Source organism: Podarcis raffonei, chromosome 3 (assembly GCF_027172205.1).
Source record: "Podarcis raffonei isolate rPodRaf1 chromosome 3, rPodRaf1.pri, whole genome shotgun sequence".
In the NCBI taxonomy this organism is placed as follows: Eukaryota; Metazoa; Chordata; class Lepidosauria; order Squamata; family Lacertidae; genus Podarcis; species Podarcis raffonei.
The window spans coordinates 116448371-116470236 of record NC_070604.1 but is presented as its reverse complement, the minus strand read 5'-3'; the positions used below and the strand labels follow the sequence as shown (position 1 = coordinate 116470236).

Genomic DNA, 21866 nt, shown 5'->3' with positions numbered 1-21866 from the left:
TCATATAGATTGACCAAGGTTTGCAGATACGCAATGAATGTGAAATGTGGTCCTTCAAATGTCTTCATGCATATGGCACCCTTAGGTAAATTGAGTCAAACTTTGAAGATCAGACATTAACTCCTTTGAATTGTGCCTGGAATACAAAAGAAAGTCAGTGCAGAACTTGGAAGACTGACTTAATTCCCACAAAAAGCCTTTCAGAATAGTCTATAGGAGGAATTATTAAGATGCTGTCATTTTGGTTGAGAAAAAGTTATATGTGGACATTTGTAATATATATTTTAATGTGTTCTTACGTCCATAGGATGTAGAAGTACCGCTGCACTTGCTTCGCTACGTTTGCTTATTTTGTGGAAAAAATGGTCTTTCCCTCATGAAGGACTGTTTTGAATATGGAGCCCCTGAAACATTGCCATTTCTCATAGCACATGCATTTATCACTGTGGTGTCTAATGTAAGTATGTGTCCAAGATTTTCTCATTTATTTAACATGGATGCAGTAAGTGTTGCCTGTAAAGTCTTCTTAAAGGCAAGAGGCTTTCTGTGGTAACATGTACTAGTCCCAAAAGCCATGGTCTCAAAACCTCTAAATTTTAATTATACTAATTTTACTTCTAAGTTACACAAATGCTGCACTTTAAAAATTTGGAATATATTTGCTTGCATACCCCTTTATTGCAACCATTGACTAAAAATCCAGATGCTGAGAAGAATAGTTTAGCTATTCACAATATCTTTGTGACAAATTCCATCAATTTTTTAAAAAATCTTGCTTTCAGAATATGTGTCTTCCATAGCTACAATTTGTTCATTTTTCACAGGATTCCATTTTATCTCAAAACAACCTGGAGATTTTAAAAATGTACCTGAATGGCAATTTCCTTCCGAAATAGGCTAATAAAATTGCAGGCTGGTAACAGTAGTCCTTTAAAAACCTAATGGAAAATATTTGTTGTAAGTTAAGATCAAGTAATTTTGTTGCCCTTAAAAAAGGGAGCCAAATTTTTCAAATCCCTGTGCTCCAAAGTAATTTGCAATAAACAGCACCACAATAACAGATTTATTTTCCATCCAGCTCAGTAATTTAAAGTATGTTCTGATGCCACACAGACAGAGGACTTATAAATATAAATGAGGTTTGGGTACTTCTAGTGGAAAACTACTGGGTAAAAGTGAAACGGCTACGGTGTAAATGTTAGGATTTATTTATATGTTTTTGGCTTAACTTTATTCAAAACAACCACCAGTTAAACATATTTAAGCCAGATGTGAAATATAAAGAAAGCCCAGTTATTTTTCATCACTGTGTCAGTCTCACAGGCTACCACTTTTCTGTATTGTTCCTCTGGTGATTACTGTGGAGTCCATTCATTTGAACAGTGCTCATTAAAACTTGCAACTGGCATAGATATTGTTTCCAGGTGGTTACACTGGCATATATTTAACACGGGCAAATACAAGGTTGTTCCTTCTACAACCAAGTTGTTCTATTGTGTTGATGTTTTGAGAATGTCTGTGTTTGTAGTTGTGATAGCCACAGAGCAAGTGTATGAAAGGTATTCCTGAAAAATACCTTATTATACAGTTGAATTGGAAGCCCAGTTGTAAATATTTTACTGAATTATTGAACTGAATTAAGAGAAAGTAAGTTCATCACATATATTTCCTGGATGAGTAGCTCTCCAGATATATTCACCATCTTTCACTGATAGTAGGGACAGTCAAATAAATGGGAGTACTTGTTCCCAAAGGGAAATAATACTTTTTCATCCTTTTTTTAAAGCATTGGAGCTGCATAGCAACAGGCTTTAGTATAGAGGTGGTGAACTGCTGGTCTACAGACCCAACTCAGACTTCCCAAGTCTTCCCCAGTGGTCTCCCAGCCCCCAGTCCAATTCGGTTCTGAAAAAAGAAGAGAATCTAAAAGAGCCTGCTGGATCAGGCCAGTGGCCTATCTAGTCCTGGTATGCCCCGCAGAGCACCTTAAGGTCCATAAACAACAACACTTTGGAAATCCGGAGCCCCAAGGAGGTTAGATTGGCCTCAGCCAGGGCCAGGGCCTTTTCAGCTCTGGCCATGGCCTGGTGGAACGCCCTACCGCAGGAGATCAGGGCCCTGCGGGATTTGACATCTTTCCGCAGGGCCTGCAAGACGGAGCTGTTCCGCCTGGCCTTTGGGCTGGACTCAGTCTAACCTCCCCCCCGCCCCAATTTTATTTTTTGATGGAACCCCTTATATGTGATTTGTATATACATTTTCCCTTGGCTCTTTTTGCTGGCCCATGTAGGACCAGCATGGATAGTTGGCCCTGGTGAATATTTGACATTTTCTCCCCTTATAGCTTTGATCTATAGGCTACCACTAAAATGAGGCTGCATTTTAAGCTGCATTTAAAAGTGTATTCTAACTTATATTTTAATCAACTGGTGGTTTGTTTGTTTTTTGGTTTTTAAAAATGTTTTTACTGTATTTATATTTAGTGTTAGCCGCCCTGAACCCCTTCTTGGCCAGGGAGGGCTGGGTATAAATAAAAATTTATTATTATTTATTATCCTGTTCTCATAGTGGCCAACTAGACGCCTGTGGGAAACCCACAAGCAGGATCTGTACACAAGGACATTCTTCCCTTCCTGTGGTTTCCAGCAACTGGGATTCAGAAGCATTGCTGCTTCCAGTTGTGGAGGCTGAGCATAGCCATCATGGCTAGTAGCCATTGATTGCCCTCTTTCTCCATGAATTTGTCTGATCCTCTTCTAAAGCCTAGGTTGGTGGCCATCACGAGCGCAAAGCATCAGTGGCTACCATCTTCATAATGGCACTAGACTGGGTGGAAATGTTGCAGACTCTCTGCGCTGCCCAGTGGCACAACAGGAATGCACCTGAAGGGGGCAATGAGGAGGAAAATCCCCTCCCTCAATACATAATGCTTTAGAGGAGAGGGCATGATAGGGATCCATGCGGCCTGTGTGTTGTATGTAAGTGTTTGGGAGTGACTGAGCAAAATGAGAGTGGGCGTGATGACCACACCCTTTTGCCCATGCCAACACCTGACCCTCAGCCCTCAGAGTGTTAGCCAGCATCTAAAGTGGTTCTTGGCCAAAAAAGACACCCTTGCATTAGTGTAATAGAGCCATGCCTCAGATTCCAGAGTGAGGCCCCAATTGAATGCACTTCCTTTCCCTCTATGGGCTGGGGCTAATAGGAAAAGGCATTAGAAAACTTGGTGGGAAAGCACATTCTATCCCTATTATTTTTCCGCTCACAAAAAAACTTGCCTCCTACTCTTCTGGCTTAGGGGATCCAGGCAAACTGGCATTCCATTTCCGTCTTCTGCATGAACCCAAGTTTTGAATGTAAAAAAGTTATGTGAAGGGAAAATAAATACCCCTCTTTTTAGTAGGCAAGTTATGTGAGTCTGAAAAGCAGTTGTTGGTGTGACATGTTGATTTATAGTGTTCAATTTTTGTATTTGCTATATAGATCAGAATATGGCTGCACATCCCTGCTGTTATGCAACACATTATACCATTTAGGACTTATGTTATCAGGTATGTTTTGCAGACCCGTTACTGGGTTTTTCTTGTCAAAATAAATTCAAATCACTCAGATGGCATATCTAATGTGACAGAAGCTAATAAGCAAACAGTATTGCTTGCAATTAATATTAGTAAGTGATTTGGTGCTTGGTTTACATACACTCGGGTATTTAACATAGTGTTCTGTATATGTACTGAGATTGGGAGTACTTGAGCTTGTGTGCTTTCTCTCATTCTCCCCCACCCCTGAAACTGCTTCAGGAGATCTATGTTCGTTTTTAAGCATGGGATCCCTGGTGCATTTAACTTTTGCACACAATGATAAGGATGTAGGAGGTTCAAGTGAGGGAAAACATGCACCCGAAGCCTGTTTTTGATGTCACTGTACATAAGCAGATGCTGTTGTACTCCCAACTCCCATCAGTCCCAGCTAGCATGTCCCAACAGGCAGGAATTATGGGAGTTGTAGTCCAACATCTGAAGGAGACTACGGTGGCTATCTCTAGCATCATGGTTCAGGGAATAAATGGTATCCAAACTTGCCTTTATACCATAAGCTAGCCTGCTACTGGATGAACTGCTTTTAAAACCGCAGGGATGCCTTGATTTCCATATGCCTGGAAATACATTTGTGCCAAACACCTTTGTTGTCCCAAGTGTAATTAAGCAGTTATAACTTTGTTCTGAGGCCAGCCCTTTTGACCGCAGCCCTGAAAGCTTCCAGAAGAGCGTATGGCTTTTAAAAATATGTTAAAATTAAACTGATTTGCCGGTACTAATTTGAACTTTCTTGCATTCCCCCCCCCAACCCTACCTTTTTGTTTAGGTATTTATGTAAACTGTCGGACCAGGAATTAAGACAGAGTGCAGCTCGTAACATGGCAGATTTAATGTGGAGCACAGTGAAAGAGCCACTGGATACTGCCTTGTGTTTTGATAAAGAGAGTCTTGATCTTGCATTTAAGTACTTTATGTCACCAACCTTAACCATGAGATTGGCCGGCCTCAGCCAGATAACAGTAAGACTTTTTAAACTAACTAAAAGACATATACAGAATTGTTTTCATTTGTACTTGAACAGTTATAAACTAAGGTGTAATAGTCAAAGCTTAGTCTATAGATGCAGAGTTGGGGTAATATGTTCTCTATATGAATAACTTCCTGCAAGTAGAAAGCTAGCATAATGGGAAATGAGTCATTCTAGGACGTTTTTACATGGAGAAACACTTAGAATTGGTTTTGCTACCTGTAGTCTGAAATCATATAGATGGCTTTACTGCCTAAGGCTTCTTAGTACCTTGTTTGCAGCAAGTGTAGACCAAGCCTAACTTTGTAACATTCAAGGCCCTTGTAAGCAGTTCTTAAAAAATGATATCTGCTGTTGGGAGTGGGGGCGGAGGTAGAGTTGGGTGATACACAACTTAATACTCAAGTTAGCACAAGGATTAGTGCAAGTGCAAGGATTAGTGCTAGCACAACAGGATTTTCCCCCTCCTTCCCTTCTATGCACCATGAGCTGTTCTGGAAGGTTGTGGGGAAACCCAGAACAGATGTAGTGGAGCACGCATAGGGAAGAGGTGGTGTTGGGGAGAGTATTCCATTGCAGAAGGAGAAATTATTTTGCTGGTGTGTAACGTTCACAGTTCTAAGCTGCATCCAAACACACCTTGAGCACACCCAAATAAAGTGAATGAAAGTGTATACTTGAGCGATTCATTTCAGTGGGACTTAACACAGAAGGTGTCTCTTGGGGGATTGTGTGTCAGGTTTATAATTTGTGAAGCTAGGCTATAAAATGCTAAGAATCTTGATACGGTTGCATTTTGCGAGCACAGCAGAAATTCAGATGTGCGGCTTGACTTACTGCATTTCAAAACAGCCCTGTTTATCTTTAACTGTGTCGTAGAGGAGCAATGTCTTTTTCAGCTTCTTTGACAAAACTCATGGATGGCCAGAGTATGTCAGGCTGTCACAACTGGCACAGTGGTTTATGACATGTCTTCACAGGGAAGAAACTGCAGTAGCACGGTCAGCCCTTCATTGCATTGCATTATTAGTTTAAGCAGACCATAAGCAAAAGCATTTAAAGTCATACAGAGTATAGTGTGCACTAGGGCAGGCTTCCTCAACCTCAGCCTTCCAGGTGTTTTTGGCCTACAACTCCCATGATCCCTAGCTTGCAGGACCAGTGGTAAGGAATGCTGGGAATTGTAGTCTCAAAACATCTGGAGGGCCAAGGTTGAGGAAGCCTGCACTAGAGCAAAATGTCTCTAATATCAGATTCATTCATCACTGACATTGTGCTTACAGCAGTCTTGTTGCCAAAGTCCCTTGAAGTTAGTAGCCTGCACAATTTTTTACTTTCTTTTCTTTTTAACTGTTGTTGTTGTTGTCGTCTCTAATATCTAATTCATTCATCACTGATATTTTGTTTACAGCGGTCTTGTTGCCAAAGCTCCTTGAAGTTACTAGCCTGCACAATTTTTTACTTGCTTTTCTTTTTAACTTTTGTTGTTGTTAAATTTGCAAATAAAAAATGAAGGTAAAGTAAAGAAGGAATTTTTTTTAAAGGAAATAATATAGGAATAATACTAATTGTAACAGAAAAAACCATAATCAGTTCACATTACAGATAAAGTAACAATGCATAGAATTGTAAAGTTGGAAGGGGTGAAAGGGCCACGAGGGTCATCTAGTCCAACCCCCTGCAATGCAGGAATCTTTTTGCCCAGCATGAGACTTGAACCCATGACTCTTAAAGTAAGAGTGTTATGCTCTACCAGCTGAGATATCCTAGACAGATGCATTTTAAGTTTCACAAATAAGTTAATATAAGCTCTCCAAATGTCCAAATAGATATCCACACAAAATTGGCATCTGTATGAAATATGTGCAAATGCAGCCAGGGCTGTGTAGCCTCAGACCATTTGGTAATAGAAGGTATTTATCTTTTTAGGCTCAAAGTATAAGTATAACCATAAGGGCTCACAAAATCCACTTGCTTGTCCTGCCGTTAATCCCCATATTACAGGAATATAATTTTAAAATACATGAGCACCTGTAAATGATTTTACCAATACAAACTGATGTGGATAACAACTTCAGGCAAAAAAGAGTATATCACTGGAGAATCCCATGTCATATCCCTCAATGTATCTGTTTGTATTGTAACACTTCCAGCATCTATCTGTGTTGGACAGTGCCTTCCTATACAAACATTGTACAATATACTTGAAATATTAATTTTTGCTGAATAAATTTCAAGTCTAAATATTTCATTACAGATTCTTAAGCAAATTCCCACTGTTTAGGCTGTATAATAACATTCTAATTCCCTATTTGATAAGTCTGAGTTCCTTAACGTCTATCTTATAAAGATCCATTAAGCAGCCGTTACAGGTTTAGCTTTCTGTAAGGATCCAATCATTTTTTCCAACAATTTGGGAGATGCCAAAATGCTCAAAGCAGATGGTGCCATAAATAGACACTAGCAAATACTGTACAGCCAGTACAGAAGCAGATCAGGTGGCAAATTAGAGCACTCTTGTCTTTCACCTGGAGAGGCATGGAATTTGGATGCACTCCCTTATTTCCAGACTAGTACCTAGATGTCCAGAATTACTATTTTGGAACATAATAATTTGATATATTTTTCCAGACTATGTATGGAAACGGCGATCAGCATTTGTAACCCACATTGCCTTTAGCAAGGTCAGCTGTGGGCGCATGTTTTATACAGTAGCTCTTTCTAAATGCCACAGGAAATCTCCGTGTAATAATGTTTGTTCACAGAACGCCATCCTTGTTGTATGGTGAATTCTTCCATTTGAAAACTAGGTCAAGAGCAAAATATTCAAAGAATGTGGTTCTGAAATTAAATAGGGAATATTTGAAGGCTGGCATCAAACTTCAATAATGTCCATATTTCTGAAGCTTACGAGGCCACAGGTGGAACGTTATTACAGTAAGCTAAAACATTCACTGTCCGTAAGCAGTTGGCTCTGTATCTGATTCCTCTCAGTTGGTACATTGCAAATTCCAGGAGGTCATTTCAGACAAATTAATATCAGAACCATTTTTTAAAAAAGAAAAACACTTTGCAGTTTCCAGATCATTCTCCACTGTACTCACACTACAGGATACGAGGCAAATAATCGCATTTTGAATGTTTGTTTTCCATTACGATGGGCCAGTTAATGTGTCTTTAAAGCACAAACTAATGGTCCTTTGGTCACGTAATTAAATCTGTCGTCCAGGCATCACCCAAAAAATTGATGAGGGAGGAGGTGGATGTAAAATCTGGCTGTGCTCATTTTTTTCCTTTGCTCAGGGCCAATCAAGTTTTAAAAAGGGGTGAAAAGAGCAGCGAAGAGTGACATCGTGGATGGTGAAAGAGAGGATTAAAAAGTCTTGTTCCTTCCTAGGAAGCACTGCACCTTGTGTACTCTTGCTTGAGGGAGGAGGTGGGGAGGAAAGAAGGAACAGATGCCAAACAAGGCTGTTCAGTGAGTAACATGAATGAAATGGCCATGTGGTCTGCTGTAATTTCTTTGGAAGAACACATGGTTTATTCTGTATGTCCGAGGGCTTTTGATTGCTGTTTGTAACAGAACACAGCTGCAGTACTATGAACACTCATGTAAAATAGAGCTGAACTGGCTTTGTTGACATGTGCTTTCTAGGAAGACAGCCTGTCTTTGAGGCATCCTTATAACCTTCAGTGATGATTCTGTACTCTCCTTACCGGTGCTGAGCATTCGGTTGTGAGCTAGTAATAAGTGGAGGGAACGATGAATTCCATTAGGAGGAAATGGTCTTCATGAGAAGCACCTTGCTCAGTGGTAGAGAAGGGTCATAGCTCAGCGTTTGAGCATAAAAATAATAATTTATACCCTGCCCATCTGACTGGGTTTCCCCAGCATCAGTGGTAGAGGTTTGATCCCTGGCAATCTCTAGGAGGGCTGGGAAAGACCCTGACCTGAAAGCATGGGGAGCTGCTGCAAGTCAGTGTAGATAACACTGAATTAGAGAGACCAGTAGTCTGACTAATAATGTTTGCAAGCTTTCAAGTTTCTCAGAGTTCTTCATCAGGCCAGTAGAGATTGTAGCTGAATCAAGGGAAGATTTTTTGAAATGGGACCCTGCTCTTACTCCCACTCCAAACTCCCAATTCAAGTAGTTGAGGTTTTGCAGGATGACAGAGTCCATGCTTGTATCCCAGGAAAGGTACAATCCTTTCTTAATTTGGAAGTTGGTAGCCTCCTGAGCATCTCCCACTGCAACTTCAGTTATGACAAAGCATTTGTCTGTTTCTCATTGGCAGCTTTTGACAAATGTAACTAAAATTGGCCCTTCATTTTGCCAGGGTCATCTTAAGTGGGATCTCAAGTCACTATTTAAGGGTTTTACATCAGTTTAGGGATCTCTTGTGGAAAATAAGATCCAGATCTGATTAAGTCAGTTTTTATTGATGCTTCAGTTAAACGAATGAAATCCTTTTTGAGTTTATAAAGCTAAACTTTATTTCCTCTCCCTTTTTATTCCAACTGTAGAATCAACTTCACACCTTCAACGATGTGTGTAATAATGAATCATTGGTTTCAGACACAGAAACGTAAGTAGTTTTTTGAGTACCTTTCATTTAAATACATGCGTTCTGACCACTGGACATTCACTTCTGTACCTCCCCATGTCAATTTGTGACGTGTCAGAAGCCCAGATATCCACGTTGCATCCAAACTGCAGGCACTGGGTGGGACTGGGCGATGTGGCAGATGCTGTCCAACTTTTTCACTGTGAGCATAGCTGCAAATTCATAGGAAAAGAGTTTCTGGCTTTCTAGTGGCTGGGCACCACCCTCCACTTAAATTAGCATTCTTGAAAAATGTTGCCATTCTAGCTGCCAGCCTTGTGTTTTGGTTTGTTGCTTTTGTGAAATAAACAAATGCCCGCCAGAGGTTAGGATGAGAGCCGACAGCTAATCCCAGATAACATGCAATGTCTCACAGTAATGTGTGAGAAATCCACTTGAATGCTTACCCCCTTCTGGTTTTGTGAAATGTCGCAGTAGTAGAGGAAAGATAATGATAAATCAAAAATAGCAGCACTAGTCTAAGTTTAACTCTCATTGCTATTCTTGGCATAGAACGAGAAGTCTCTCTCATGACATCCAGAAAAATTTCCTTGGCGCCTGCACATTGTGGGCAAATGGTTGTAGCATGGAGAATAGCTGCTGGAGGTCCTAGTTTGCCCTATTCAGGGGAGATAAAGGAAACTGGTGATTCATTGAGAAGCAACCAACAATTGACCTAATAGTGATAAAAAGATAAATATTGTGGCTACCTGTCCCCTATAGAAAGAGAATCAGAGTTAGGGGCCTGTATTGGAGACGCATACAATAACTGGAGTATAGCAGAAAAATTGTTTTGCTTCTACACTTATCTTTTGGAAATAGATGGGAAAGTTGATGTAAAAGGGAAAAAAATGATAATGTCAGAACGATGGTAACATTAATAAATGCAAGAGGAGCACAGCATTAGCAGATTTCCACTATCTTTTGTAGTTCATGACTTGCAGAATTCAGTAGCATTTAATAATAATAATATTTATATCTAGCCTTTTTCCCACACCAGGGCTCAAGGCAGCTTACAAAAACACAGATAAAAAGCTAAAAACAGAGAAAAGATAATAGTTAAAAAGTAATTAAACACTAATAGAATCAAGACATATTTAAAAGATCTATTAAAAATACAGATAATAACAAAAACATCCCAGCATTAGTCCTTTCCAATCAGTTTCTAAAGGCCTTTGGTATAAAAAGGTATTCACCTGCCAGCAGAAGGACAACAAGGAGGGAGCCAGTCTAACATCTCTAAGAAGAGAGTTCCAAAGTCTTAAAGCAGCCACCAAGAAGTCCCTCTTCTATGTCCCCATCAAGCATTCCTTTAAGGGTGCTGGGCCTGAGATCAGGGACTCCCCAGAGATCTCAGTGCCAGGGCAGGTTCCTATGAGAAAATAGCGATCTTTCAGATAGCCTGCAACTGAACCAAAGGCCAGCAGAGCTGTTCTAGCCAAGGGAGTTGTATAATCCCGATATGATAACCAGCCCTGGTCAATAGTCTGGTTTCAGCTCTTTGGGCCATAAGAAGTTTCTGAAGTTTCTTCAGAGCAGCCACATGTAAGGTAAAGGTAAAGGTACCCCTGCCCGTAAGGGCCAGTCTTGACAGACTCTAGGGTTGTGCGCCCATCTCACTCTAGAGGCCGGGGGCCAGCGCTGTCCGGAGACACTTCCGGGTCACGTGGCCAGCATGACGAAGCTGCTCTGGCGAACCGGCACCAGAGCAGCACACGGAAACGCCGTTTACCTTCCCGCCAGTAAGCGGTCCCTATTTATCTACTTGCACCCGGGAGTGCTTTCGAACTGCTAGGTTGGCAGGCGCTGGGACTGAACAACGGGAGCGCACCCCGCCGCGGGGATTCGAACCGCCGACCTTTCGATCGGCAAGCCCTAGGCGCTGAGGCTTTTACCCACAGCGCCACCCGCGTCCCCCGCAGCCACATGTAGAGGGCATTAATTAAAGCACAAAAGTAATCGGCTAATAGACTGATGGAGGGCATGTTTGCTTAGAAATAAATTACTTCATTTCAGTGGATTAATTATTTAATTTGCACTGGCCTCCAGAAAGGCACTTCTAATGTAACAACGTGTTTCCCCCCTTTATTTATCTTCTGCTACAGGTTTAGTTTAAATGAATTTGTAGCTATACGCGTACCAGCCATTTCCACTTTGTTCAAAACAGTTCCTTGAATTTGGAAAGCAATCCTTGGTTGTAAATCTGTAAGGAAAGAACAATGGCCTTTTATTTAGGAGGCTGAGCATAATATGAGCGTATGAAGTTGCTTGCTTATGGTTTCCCCATTTTATTTAGGTCCATTGCTAAAGAGCTTGCAGACTGGCTGATCAACAACAATGTGGTAGAACATATTTTTGGACCAAATTTGCATATTGAGGTAGGTTTAAAGTGAAGTATGATTTTCTTTGTTAACCATGAAGCTATGTGTTTAATGTTTTACATTTTCCCCCTTGTTTCCCCCCCCAGATCATTAAGCAGTGCCAAGTGATTCTTAATTTTCTCGCTGCTGAAGGCCGGCTTAGTACACAGCACATAGATTGCATTTGGGCTGCAGCACAGGTATGTCTACACTTAAGCAAGAAACAGGCCAATAATATGTTGGCTAAAGTTCATGGAGCTTAAATTTTGTTCTTAAATAGCTATCTAAAAAGAGCAGAACCCATAATAACTATTCTTACTTTTTTATAGAGCTGTGCCGTACAAAGCAAACTGCTCAGGCGGCAGAGTTGGTGGGCCTAAACATTTTCAAATGCTCCTTTCCGATTCTCTACCTTCCTGGGCTTGGTGCCATTTTTTTAAAAAAAATAACTCATGGTTACCTAGCTGGCATGGGTGGCACTGTGGGTTAAACCACAGAGCCTAGGACTTGCCGATCAGAAGGTCAGCGGTTCAAATCCCTGCGACGGGGTGAGCTCCCGTTGCTCGGTCCCGGTTCCTGCCAACCTAGCAGTTCGAAAGCACGTCAAAGTGCAAGTAGATAAATAGGTACTGCTCCGGCGGGAAGGTAAATGGTGTTTCCGTGCGCTGCTCTGGTTCGCCAGAAGCAGCTTAGTCATGCTGGCCACATGACCCGGAAGCTGTACGCCGGCTCCCTCAGCCAATAAAGTGAGATGAGCGCCGCAACCCCAGAGTTGGTCACGACTGGACCTAATGGTCAGGGGTCCCTTTACCTTTACTTTACCTAGCTGGCAGTGTGGCCAGCATGATATCACACCAGTTTTATATTCCTTTAATTTAAGGATTTTGTCTTCTTTACGCAACAATTGTGCAGACCAGTGTAATGTCCAAATACTAACAGTTCCTTGTAAAAGTGATATCCTGTTTTCTCCCCCTATACTATGGAAATACAAAGGTCCAGGTGGATTTTCCTCACTCTTTTTATCCTAATGTTAAAACAAAAAAATCCTAATGCTAAATTATCTTGGTTTAGACTTTGTTCCCTTTGATTAAAGACACATGAAAAAGCGTTGAAGTTACGCTGAATTCTTAGATGCATATCCAGCTACCATTTTACACCCTTTTTGTTACTACGACGCTAGTTTTATCTTTACTACCTTTCATACGCAGAACATTTTATAAGAGGGAAATTGCCACAATAATGAAATGGGGGGGATTGTACAAAAATGTGTTAGTTTCTCTGAATTTATCTCTTTGTGTTTCCCTTTGAAGTTGAAGCATTGTAGTCGCTATATACACGATTTGTTTCCCTCCTTGATCAAGAATTTGGATCCTGTTCCACTTAGGCATCTTCTTAATTTAGTTTCAACACTCCATCCAAGTGCACATACTGAACAGGTAAAAACAAAGCATTTTGAAGGAGTCTCTTTTCTGCTTTGGTTCCCTAGGAAGTTCTCTTGCATGTGTCCTGTTGAAGTGAAAAAAATCTACACATGAATGCTGTTATAAGATGAAAGCCCTAGTATTTTGTTTCTTATCTGGACTATGGTTTATATTCTTTGATTCTGCATTGCAAGAGGTTGGTCAGGATGACCTTTGGTGTCACTTCTAGCTGTAAAATTCCATTATTCTTCTCCCCCACCATGCTTCTTGTTAGAGAAGACTACTTTTAGCCCTATTACAGTATAAGGGTTTGGATTTTCCAGTTATGGTACAAAACACAACATAGTTTTATATAGAACTCCATTTGGTTTGCGAAGTATTTTTTTTGGTCATGTATTGAATATAATGAGAAACAAGTTCTGTTTTCTGTTGGGAGTACAGTTTCTGCTTTGATTTACAGACCTTGTATTTGGCATCCATGCTCATTAAAGCACTGTGGAATAATGCACTAGCAGCTAAGGCTCAGCTATCAAAACAAAGCTCATTTGCGTCATTACTCAGTACAAACCTACCAATGGGTAATAAGAAAGGTGAGTGTTTATTTCTTCTTTGGTTTAATGTATTGTTACCAACTTGAAATCTTACTGCTGATCTTATTACAAAGAGATTGCTAATGGTTTTGATTTTGAAGACAATTTATTTAGGTATTTTTATATGTAATTTCCCCCTTTTTTTTTTGCTCATGCCTTATACATACTCACTTGAAAGGCATCCAAGAAGCTTATTAATTATGGTTTTTTTCTCCTTTACTTCTTTATAGGCAATGAAATTTTTCTCTACAGTTAGCCTCTTTCCTTATAGAAACAGGTGCAGTTATTAATTTACTGTGGGTGATGTCCAACTAAGTCATACTCAAAACAGACCTGCTGAAATCAATGGATTTAAATTTGTTGGTTTTGGTGAGCCTATTCTGAGTATGACTAATGACATATTTTTATCCCACTTTTCAGAAAATTGTTGTCTCTCCAAGTGGCTCATAGCAATAGACCTTGCCTTCAGGGATTACAAACTAAAAAGACAAGACACACAAGGGATGGGGCGTGGAGGGAGATAGTAGTAGATGAGGATGCTCAATTCTTCAAGGCCAGAAGGAATTGATAAGCTGTAAGCAGGCGTTTAGGGACCCCGGTGGTGCTGTGGGTTAAACCACAGAGCCTAGTACTTGCCGATCAGAAGGTCAGCGGTTCGAATCCCCGCGACGGGGTTAGCTCCCGGTGCTTGGTCCCTGCTCCTGCCAACCTAGCAGTTCGAAAGCACGTCAAAGTGCAAGTAGATAAATAGGTACCGCTCTGGCAGGAAGGTTTCCGTGCGCTGCTCTGGTTTGCCAGAAGCAGCTTAGTCATGCTAGCCACATGACCCGGAAGCTGTATGCCGGCTCCCTTTGCCAATAAAGTGAGATGAACGCCGTAACCCTAGAGTCAGCCACGACTGGACCTAATGGTCAGGGGTCCCTTTTACCTTTACCTTTAAGCAGGCGTTTATATCCACTTCGGGCCAGACTGATCTTCCTTTGCTGGTGCACTTGCTTGCATAGACAGGTGGTAGCTCTTATTCCTTTGGCCCATGGGTTGGGACATAGTGTCCTGTCACCTTCTTCAGTTCCAGATAAAGTGACAGTTGAAGCAGAGTGTTATTTCTGCTGATTAAAATATAATTGTAACAATTCTATCAAATTGAAAAGGCTACAGTGATCAAAATTATAATTACTATTCAGGATGGCTTTGTACTACCTTCCAGTATTGAATGCATCAGAACCAGTTGCTCTGGAGCACAAATGCAAAGAGTACTATCTCACCCACGTCCTGCTTGTTGGTTTCTTAAAGCCTCTGATTCACTATAGTTTCTTGCTTAGCCTGAACTATCAAGCTAAGGTTAGCAACCTTGAAACGATCCAGGTTGGTAAACCAACTTTGAACCATAGTTTTAATACCCTGGCTTGTTCCAAAGCAGGCAACCATAGTTTCTTGTTTTGAGTGATGTAGGAAGATGGCTTTCTCCAATTTCTGTGATATCAGTTGCGTAAAGTAGGAAAACCTGGTTCCTTCTAATAAAAGGGGCTGTATTGATTTTAGTGAAAGTTAATAAACATCATGATATTATTTCAAAAGGCTCTTAAATAACCCCAAATAACAATAGGAACATATTGTATAGAACAAGTAGGTATTTCAGTCACTACCTATATAATAATAATAATTTTATTATTTATACCCCACCCATCTGGCTGGGTTTCTATATTAGTATAGACCAGGGATGACTGTGTTCACTTCAGATATTGTTAGACTACAATTCCATTCACTCTTGAGATTTGGCCATTGTGGGAGTTGGAGTCCTACAACTTCTTGAGGCTCACGGGTTAGCCACACCGGTTATAGACTGTATATTGTATGATGTTAACTCATACAATAACTTGGAATGTTCTTCCCCTTTTTGTCTCCTCTTCAGAGGAAGAAGAGCTCCGAAGAGCTGCTCCTTCACCATGTAAGTTATTGCAGAAAGGCACTTTGAAATCAAATACGATTTGGGAGTCATGATTATTCTCTAGGTCAGGGACCTTTGTATCACCTCCTGTTTTCTCCAGATGTCAGCAGCCCCATGTTCAGTGCCATCAGCTCCTGAAATGGCTTGAGAATGTTTTATAGTGTTTGTTTGATTCTAATATTTTTAATTGTAAAGCACCTCAACAGAGAGGTAGTTAATAGATGTTTTATTTGGCAGAGGCTGAAAGAAAGTTAAACTTCGTGGCAGATGGCAATCTGAATTATACACATTCACTCACTTTGGGTTGATTCCAGTGGTATCACTCATGTGATGGTAAAACATCTGTCTACAGAACAGAGAGGGAGGCACTTTTGCAATGATTCCCTGTCCTGTCTGCAGCCAGCTGTGTGTGTCCCCACCCACATCTGCCCTGGAGGGTTGGGGGAACCATCCATTGCAGATTTAGGAGACCGGAGGGTGGGCTGTGGGAGAGTTCACTGAAAATTGCTTCCCCCATCAACTGAAAAAGATTACGTTAAGCTCCTTGGAGAAAAAGTGAGATAAAATTGCAATAAATCAATAAAAAAAAACTGATGATAATTGTGAGAATTAAGAGTTCATAGTCATTTCGCAGCCGTGAGATGACACTTAACTCGGTGTCAGACGTGGCTTCAGCCAAGTCAGGAGAATAAAGTTGGGTGCAGAAAGGCAAAGCAAGAACAGCAGCAGAACCCCCTTATTGTAATTTATTTTGGTGTTGACAGGAGAGTTTGAGGAAGCATCTCAGTCCTGCGTTAAATTATTTAAAGCAGTGGCCCCAATTAGCTAAGTACTGTAGACCCCGTGTTTTTCAAAAGTCAACTCCCTTCTCTCTATGGTAATTTTTGTTATGTGAATGGTGCCACAGATCCTCTCAGTGGGTTACGCGGACTCCTGATTGGGAAACGCTGATTTAAAGCATTTGCTTTTCCATTACATGGAGTAACTTGAAAAGCTCTTTCCACAATAGGGTCACCTGCTGCAAGTCCTCAAAGCAGTGACAACAGTGATACTCACCAGAGTGGAGGGAGTGATATTGAAATGGAGGAGCAGCTGATCAGCAGAAATAAACATGTCCAGCAGCGGCTTTCAGATACAGAGGTAAAAGAAATAACTGTTTTTCTCTGATGGTTATCAAAGAATCTGTCAGTATGAAAAGTGGTTGTGGTTGTTTTTAATAAGGTAACTGGTATTCCACCCTTCATTTAGAAAAGAAGTACCATGGTGGTTCTCCCTCTTTGCCATCATGTCCCCTCCGTCCAGATTATCCCCGAGATTATCATTTAGTCCAACCCCCTACAATGCAGGAAACTCACCTTCTGAGGGAGTCTGTTCCACTGTCAGACAGCTTTTATCATCTAGAGAGTTCTTCTTGATGTTGAGTCAAAAATCTCCTTTCTTGGAGTTTGAAGCCATTGGTTCAAGTCCTACCTTCCAGAGCATGAAAAAACAAACTTGCTCCATCTCCTATGTGACAGCCCTTGAAATATTTGAAGATGGCTATCAGACCTCCTCTGTCCCCTCCTCAGCATAATGGGTTGTTGTTCCCCACCCTGGGAATACCTGTTGACATTGGAGGTGCAGAATAGTAATTTTAGAAAATAAATGCTTGATGATTTTGTATCCTTAAAAAAAAAAAAAATTTTAAAAAGGAGTCGATGCAGGGGAGTTCTGATGAAACGGCAAACAGCGGCGAAGATGGCAGCAGTGGGCCAGGTAGCAGTAGCGGGCACAGCGATGGATCCAGCAACGAAGCCAACTCCAGCCACGCGAGTCAATCTGCAGGGAGCCCAGGCAGCGAGGTGCAGTCGGAAGACATTGCCGACATCGAAGCTCTGAAGGAAGATGAAGAGGAGGATGAGGACAGAGGTCACAGTTCCCAGAAAAATGGCCGGAATGCAGAGCTGCGGAGCCGGAAAATGGAATCCCAATCAGGCATTTGCTTGGGAGACTCCCAGGGAGCAGCAGAAAGGGGTGGTGTCAGCAACGGAACTGGAAATGACCATGTCTTTAATACTGACTCAGTGCCCGCGGTGGATAATAGAATTAGAATGCTCGATCCCTGTTCACACGGGGAGGACACAGAGCACGACATGGCCGGGGAAATCGGCACAGCTCATATATCCCAAGGCTCTCAAGATTCTTGTATAACGCATACCGGGGACTTCCTTGGGGAAGCCATCGGAAATGAGTTATTTAACTGCCGGCAGTTTATTGGGCCACAGCATCACCACCAGCACCACCACCACCATCATCACCACCATCATGAAGGGTAAGTTACTTGCATACACACACACACACACACACACACACACACACACACACACATATATATTCTGGAACTTAATCACATTTGCATGCCTATTGCTTGCCTTGCACCATCCTTACTGCATTTAGTTATCTTGGAAAGAGGTGCAAGGAGCTGAATTGGGGCCTGAAGTTTCCCTGACCAATTGCACAAAGTCCGATAAAGAATTCTCCCACCTTTCCCCCAAATTTTGACCAGGCTGCACTAGCTAAAGCATTCTGCCATTTGTGTACAGTCAAGCAGAATGCATGCAGTCCTAGTTACCAACCATTTAAAAGAATGTAACTGAAGCTGAGCAGATACATTTTAATATTAAGACCGGCTCCTTCCCTACATACCCTCTTGGCTGTTAAGACAATCAGAGCGCCTTCTTAGTAATTTCACTGCCTTCAGAAGCTCAGGGTGGTGGAGCCCGCAATAAGGCATTCTCTGTGGCAGCCCATAAGTTGTGTAACTCCCCACAGAGGTTTGCTTGGCAACTTCATTATATTGTTTTCTCTGAATGCTGTTCACCTGAGATGTTTATTTTCAGGAACCACCCTATTTTTTGTGGTAGCGCTTTTTGTAACTGCATACTTATTAAATTGTTTTTATTGTTTAAACTGTAAGGTGAAGGGGCGGTATATTCAGAATTATATTCAGTGATGATATTTTCTCTTTGCATACATGCAAGTGCTGCTTTTCTGTAGTCTACTGGGTCTTCGTGGACTGAAAACAGTAAACTGGCTTATTCTTGCCTGTATCTTACAGACACATGGTCGATGACATGTTAAGTGCTGATGATGTCAGTTGTAGCAGTTCCCAAGTCAGTGCAAAATCGGAAAAAAATATGGCAGACTTTGATGGTGAGGAATCTGGTTGCGAAGAAGAACTGGTACAGATTAACTCGCATGCCGAACTGACATCTCATCTTCAGCAGCACCTTCCAAATCTTGCTTCCATTTATCATGAGCATCTCAGCCAAGGTAAGATGTAGCAAAGGAAAGAGCAGTCACATTTCGTTTCAGTGGTCTAGCTACTTAAAAGGAAACTAAGCAGAACCCAAGTACCATGCCTGTGGTAGAGATAAGCTGATAGGAATTAGTGACCTTTCTAGTTATTTAAATCAGATCATGAGCAAATACAGCTTTCACCTTCCTGCCCTATCATGGGCCCTGTTGGATGGGGCTGATAGGAATTGTGGTCCAAAACAGAGAGAGGGCACTAGGTTGAGGAAGACTGATACTAGAGGTCTAGGTTCTCAATCTCTTTTTCTGACCCTGCTCCTTTAACAACAGCCTAATGTACAGAATCTTTGGCTGGTAAAGCCTCTCCCGCACGTTGGGGAAAGCTTTTGCTTGTTGCATTGGCGTGTGTCCAGGCTGCAGGAGCACTAAAATGTGGCAACTCTGTGATCCATTCCCCTGGATGCTTAAATAGCATTTGTATCAAAATTAATTTCAGGAGGGTAAAAGAGAGAGCAAGTGAAGAAAGGCAGCCTGCCTTGGCCATTATTGCTGTCACCAACATACCTAGGAGTAGAATAACGGAGAGAAGTGTAAAGAGAATGTGAGTTGCTAGATTGCTTTATAAAGGCAGATAATACAGCATTGGGCCTGCAGGAAGACTGGCTGATCCTTGGCGAGCCTTCTGCTTATGGAGTAATTTGGCTACGTTCACAAACTGTCTTATTGTCCCCAGTCAGTAATGTTCTGTGGATTCTTCTTGACTCATTTATGTTGTTTCAGCAACACCCTTAAAGAAGGGAATTTCATTTCTAGAACCTTTTAGAAAGGAAAAGGCAGGTGAGCCCTTCTTAACACCACAGCTCAAGGGATGTGCATTACAAGAGCAGGAGTGTAGCATGAGAACAATTAAGGTTTGGTTAAAGAAAATGGGCGTAACCGAATTACCTGCTTAGATAACTGCACCACTGCAGCTTTTGTGGCACAAAATCCTTGGGGGCAGCTGATAAAGGATGGGGGTAGGATCAGGCTCAAGGCTTCAGAATCAGTCAGAAATTGTTCTGTGTTTGAGTTTGAATTTCTTTGTCTGAGTTAAGAGGTCTACAGTAGTTTGCTTATTCTGGTTGAGACCCATAGAAAAAGATTAAGAACCTGCCCTTCAAGGTCAAGGCTGTATCAAGTAAAAAGATTCCTGTGCCGCTTCCTTCCAATTTGCTGTAGACATGATATCTGATCCTGAGCTAAATAGATGTGTTCTGTCATGTGTAAGTCCTGTATCTTGCAGAAGGTCTATATTTATGATGGATGCTGCATTCAACCTCAGGTACACTTGTGATGTCCCACGGATATAGATAAGCAATTGTAGGCTGGATTACAGGCATGGGGATTCCAGCTTGGGGACACTGGGTCTTGTGTGCACATAGGAAGATTCATTGGTCCATCTAGTTCAGGGTTTCAGACAGGATCCTCTCCAAGTAGAGGTTCCAGGAATTGAACATCAGATCTTCTGAATACAAAACATATTCTGTACACCTGACCTGCAGCAACATTTAATTCCGAGATGCCTCATTGACGAGCACACAGGGATGTACGCGCAGAACTGTTCCCTCTATTGAAGTGAACAGGGACACAGCAAACATAATTCTTTGTTTATCTTAGTAAATACAGACTCTGAATTGGGACAGCTGTCTTTAATTGCATTATCATAATAGCTCTTTTTTTTGCAACAGGTTTTTACTTGTGAAGCAGTTTCACATCCTAATTAAATAACTTTACAAGCAAACACAGACATTTGCAACTGTAATACTTTTCAATGAAAATTTGAGTTTGAATGCTAAGTTTCGTATGGCTTTCACACCATAGTGGATGGTAATACATGACGAAAGGCCTTTATTTTAAAGGGTTGAGGAATCTTCTGCTTCCTCACTGTATTCTAATAAATAGTATTGACTTTGCATGTGTTTGTATTGGGTCTCCCTGTATCCTCCCCTGGCTTAGTTTTCCCAAGTGTATTTGTTCCAACCATTTGTAGGTTTGTGTCTTTAGCCGTTATTAACAGCTGTTGATGGACAAAGTCCATTCAAATCAGGATACACATTCCATATTTTTAATAACACCTGTCTTTTGCTCAGGGCCAGCAGTTCATAAACACCAGTACAACAGCAACGCAGTGACAGATATTAACTTGGATAATGTTTGTAAGAAGGGAAATACCCTTTTGTGGGATCTGGTCCAGGATGAAGATGCAGTAAGTTAAATATCACACAAGAATATTTGACAGAGAAAATGTAATAATAATTGTCAATAACTTTTCTCTTACTTGCTCTAGATTCATCTATCTGAAGGTTTAATAAATGAAGCAGAGAAGCTTCTGTGTTCGTTAGTATGTTGGTTTACTGATAGACAGATTCGAATGAGGTTCATTGAAGGCTGCCTAGAAAATTTAGCAAATAACAGGTAAATGAGCTTGAGTGGCGCATCAGTGTCTTACTACTGATCCGTTTCCTTGTCCGTTAAATCTCTAAAAGCTGCTTTATCTGAAATCATATTTGAAAAATAGATTCTCAGTTCAGTCTATATTAATTTGCTGCTATGAGCATATGGATAGTGACCAAAGAGCCAGAACCACACCAAAAAGAAAGTGAATTTAAACTTTATTTAAAATAACTGACAAATGGTAAAAATTGTAAACTTTCATTTGAAACAACAAAAGCACAGCCTAAAATAAACTTATTAAAAAAGGATTACAGTATGGTAGATCAAACAGTTACCTGAAGTTACCAGATAAAGATATTTGCATTATTAACTGCTTATAACAAGAAACTGCAAGTGAAAAAAATACATATGAAAGCAGTTCTAACTCCCACCCTCTGTCGTGGACCACACGGGGTGGTGGTATTCACCTGATCATCCATCACATCTGTGCCTGCTTACTGTGGTGCGATGAGGTCAGTGCAGTGGAAATGCACTGACAGGAGCGTGGGATTGGTTCTGCCTCACCTCCCAGTTAGCAACAGCAATGTGGCAGGCTGGAGTTCAGATGAGCACTGTCATCTCACAACTTGCTCCAGTCCAGCTAACTTGA

The 21866-nt window shown here is 41.2% G+C and overlaps 1 protein-coding gene across 2 annotated transcripts in view; it reads left to right on the top strand.

The window, feature by feature from the left end:
- USP34 (ubiquitin specific peptidase 34) overlaps window positions 1–21866 on the top strand; it is a 104063-nt gene that overhangs the window by 22177 nt on the left and 60020 nt on the right. The window contains exons 5-19 of one of the 2 annotated variants that reach the window (XM_053383715.1): window positions 308–457; window positions 3484–3551; window positions 4366–4558; window positions 7964–8044; window positions 9092–9153; window positions 11468–11549; window positions 11639–11731; window positions 12842–12967; window positions 13413–13542; window positions 15455–15490; window positions 16500–16630; window positions 17182–17801; window positions 18588–18802; window positions 20914–21029; window positions 21111–21238. In XM_053383715.1, coding sequence (XP_053239690.1) covers window positions 308–457; window positions 3484–3551; window positions 4366–4558; window positions 7964–8044; window positions 9092–9153; window positions 11468–11549; window positions 11639–11731; window positions 12842–12967; window positions 13413–13542; window positions 15455–15490; window positions 16500–16630; window positions 17182–17801; window positions 18588–18802; window positions 20914–21029; window positions 21111–21238 — 2231 coding nt within the window. The remainder of the gene's footprint in view (window positions 1–307; window positions 458–3483; window positions 3552–4365; window positions 4559–7963; window positions 8045–9091; window positions 9154–11467; window positions 11550–11638; window positions 11732–12841; window positions 12968–13412; window positions 13543–15454; window positions 15491–16499; window positions 16631–17181; window positions 17802–18587; window positions 18803–20913; window positions 21030–21110; window positions 21239–21866) is intronic. The other variant, XM_053383716.1, reaches the window with a different exon arrangement.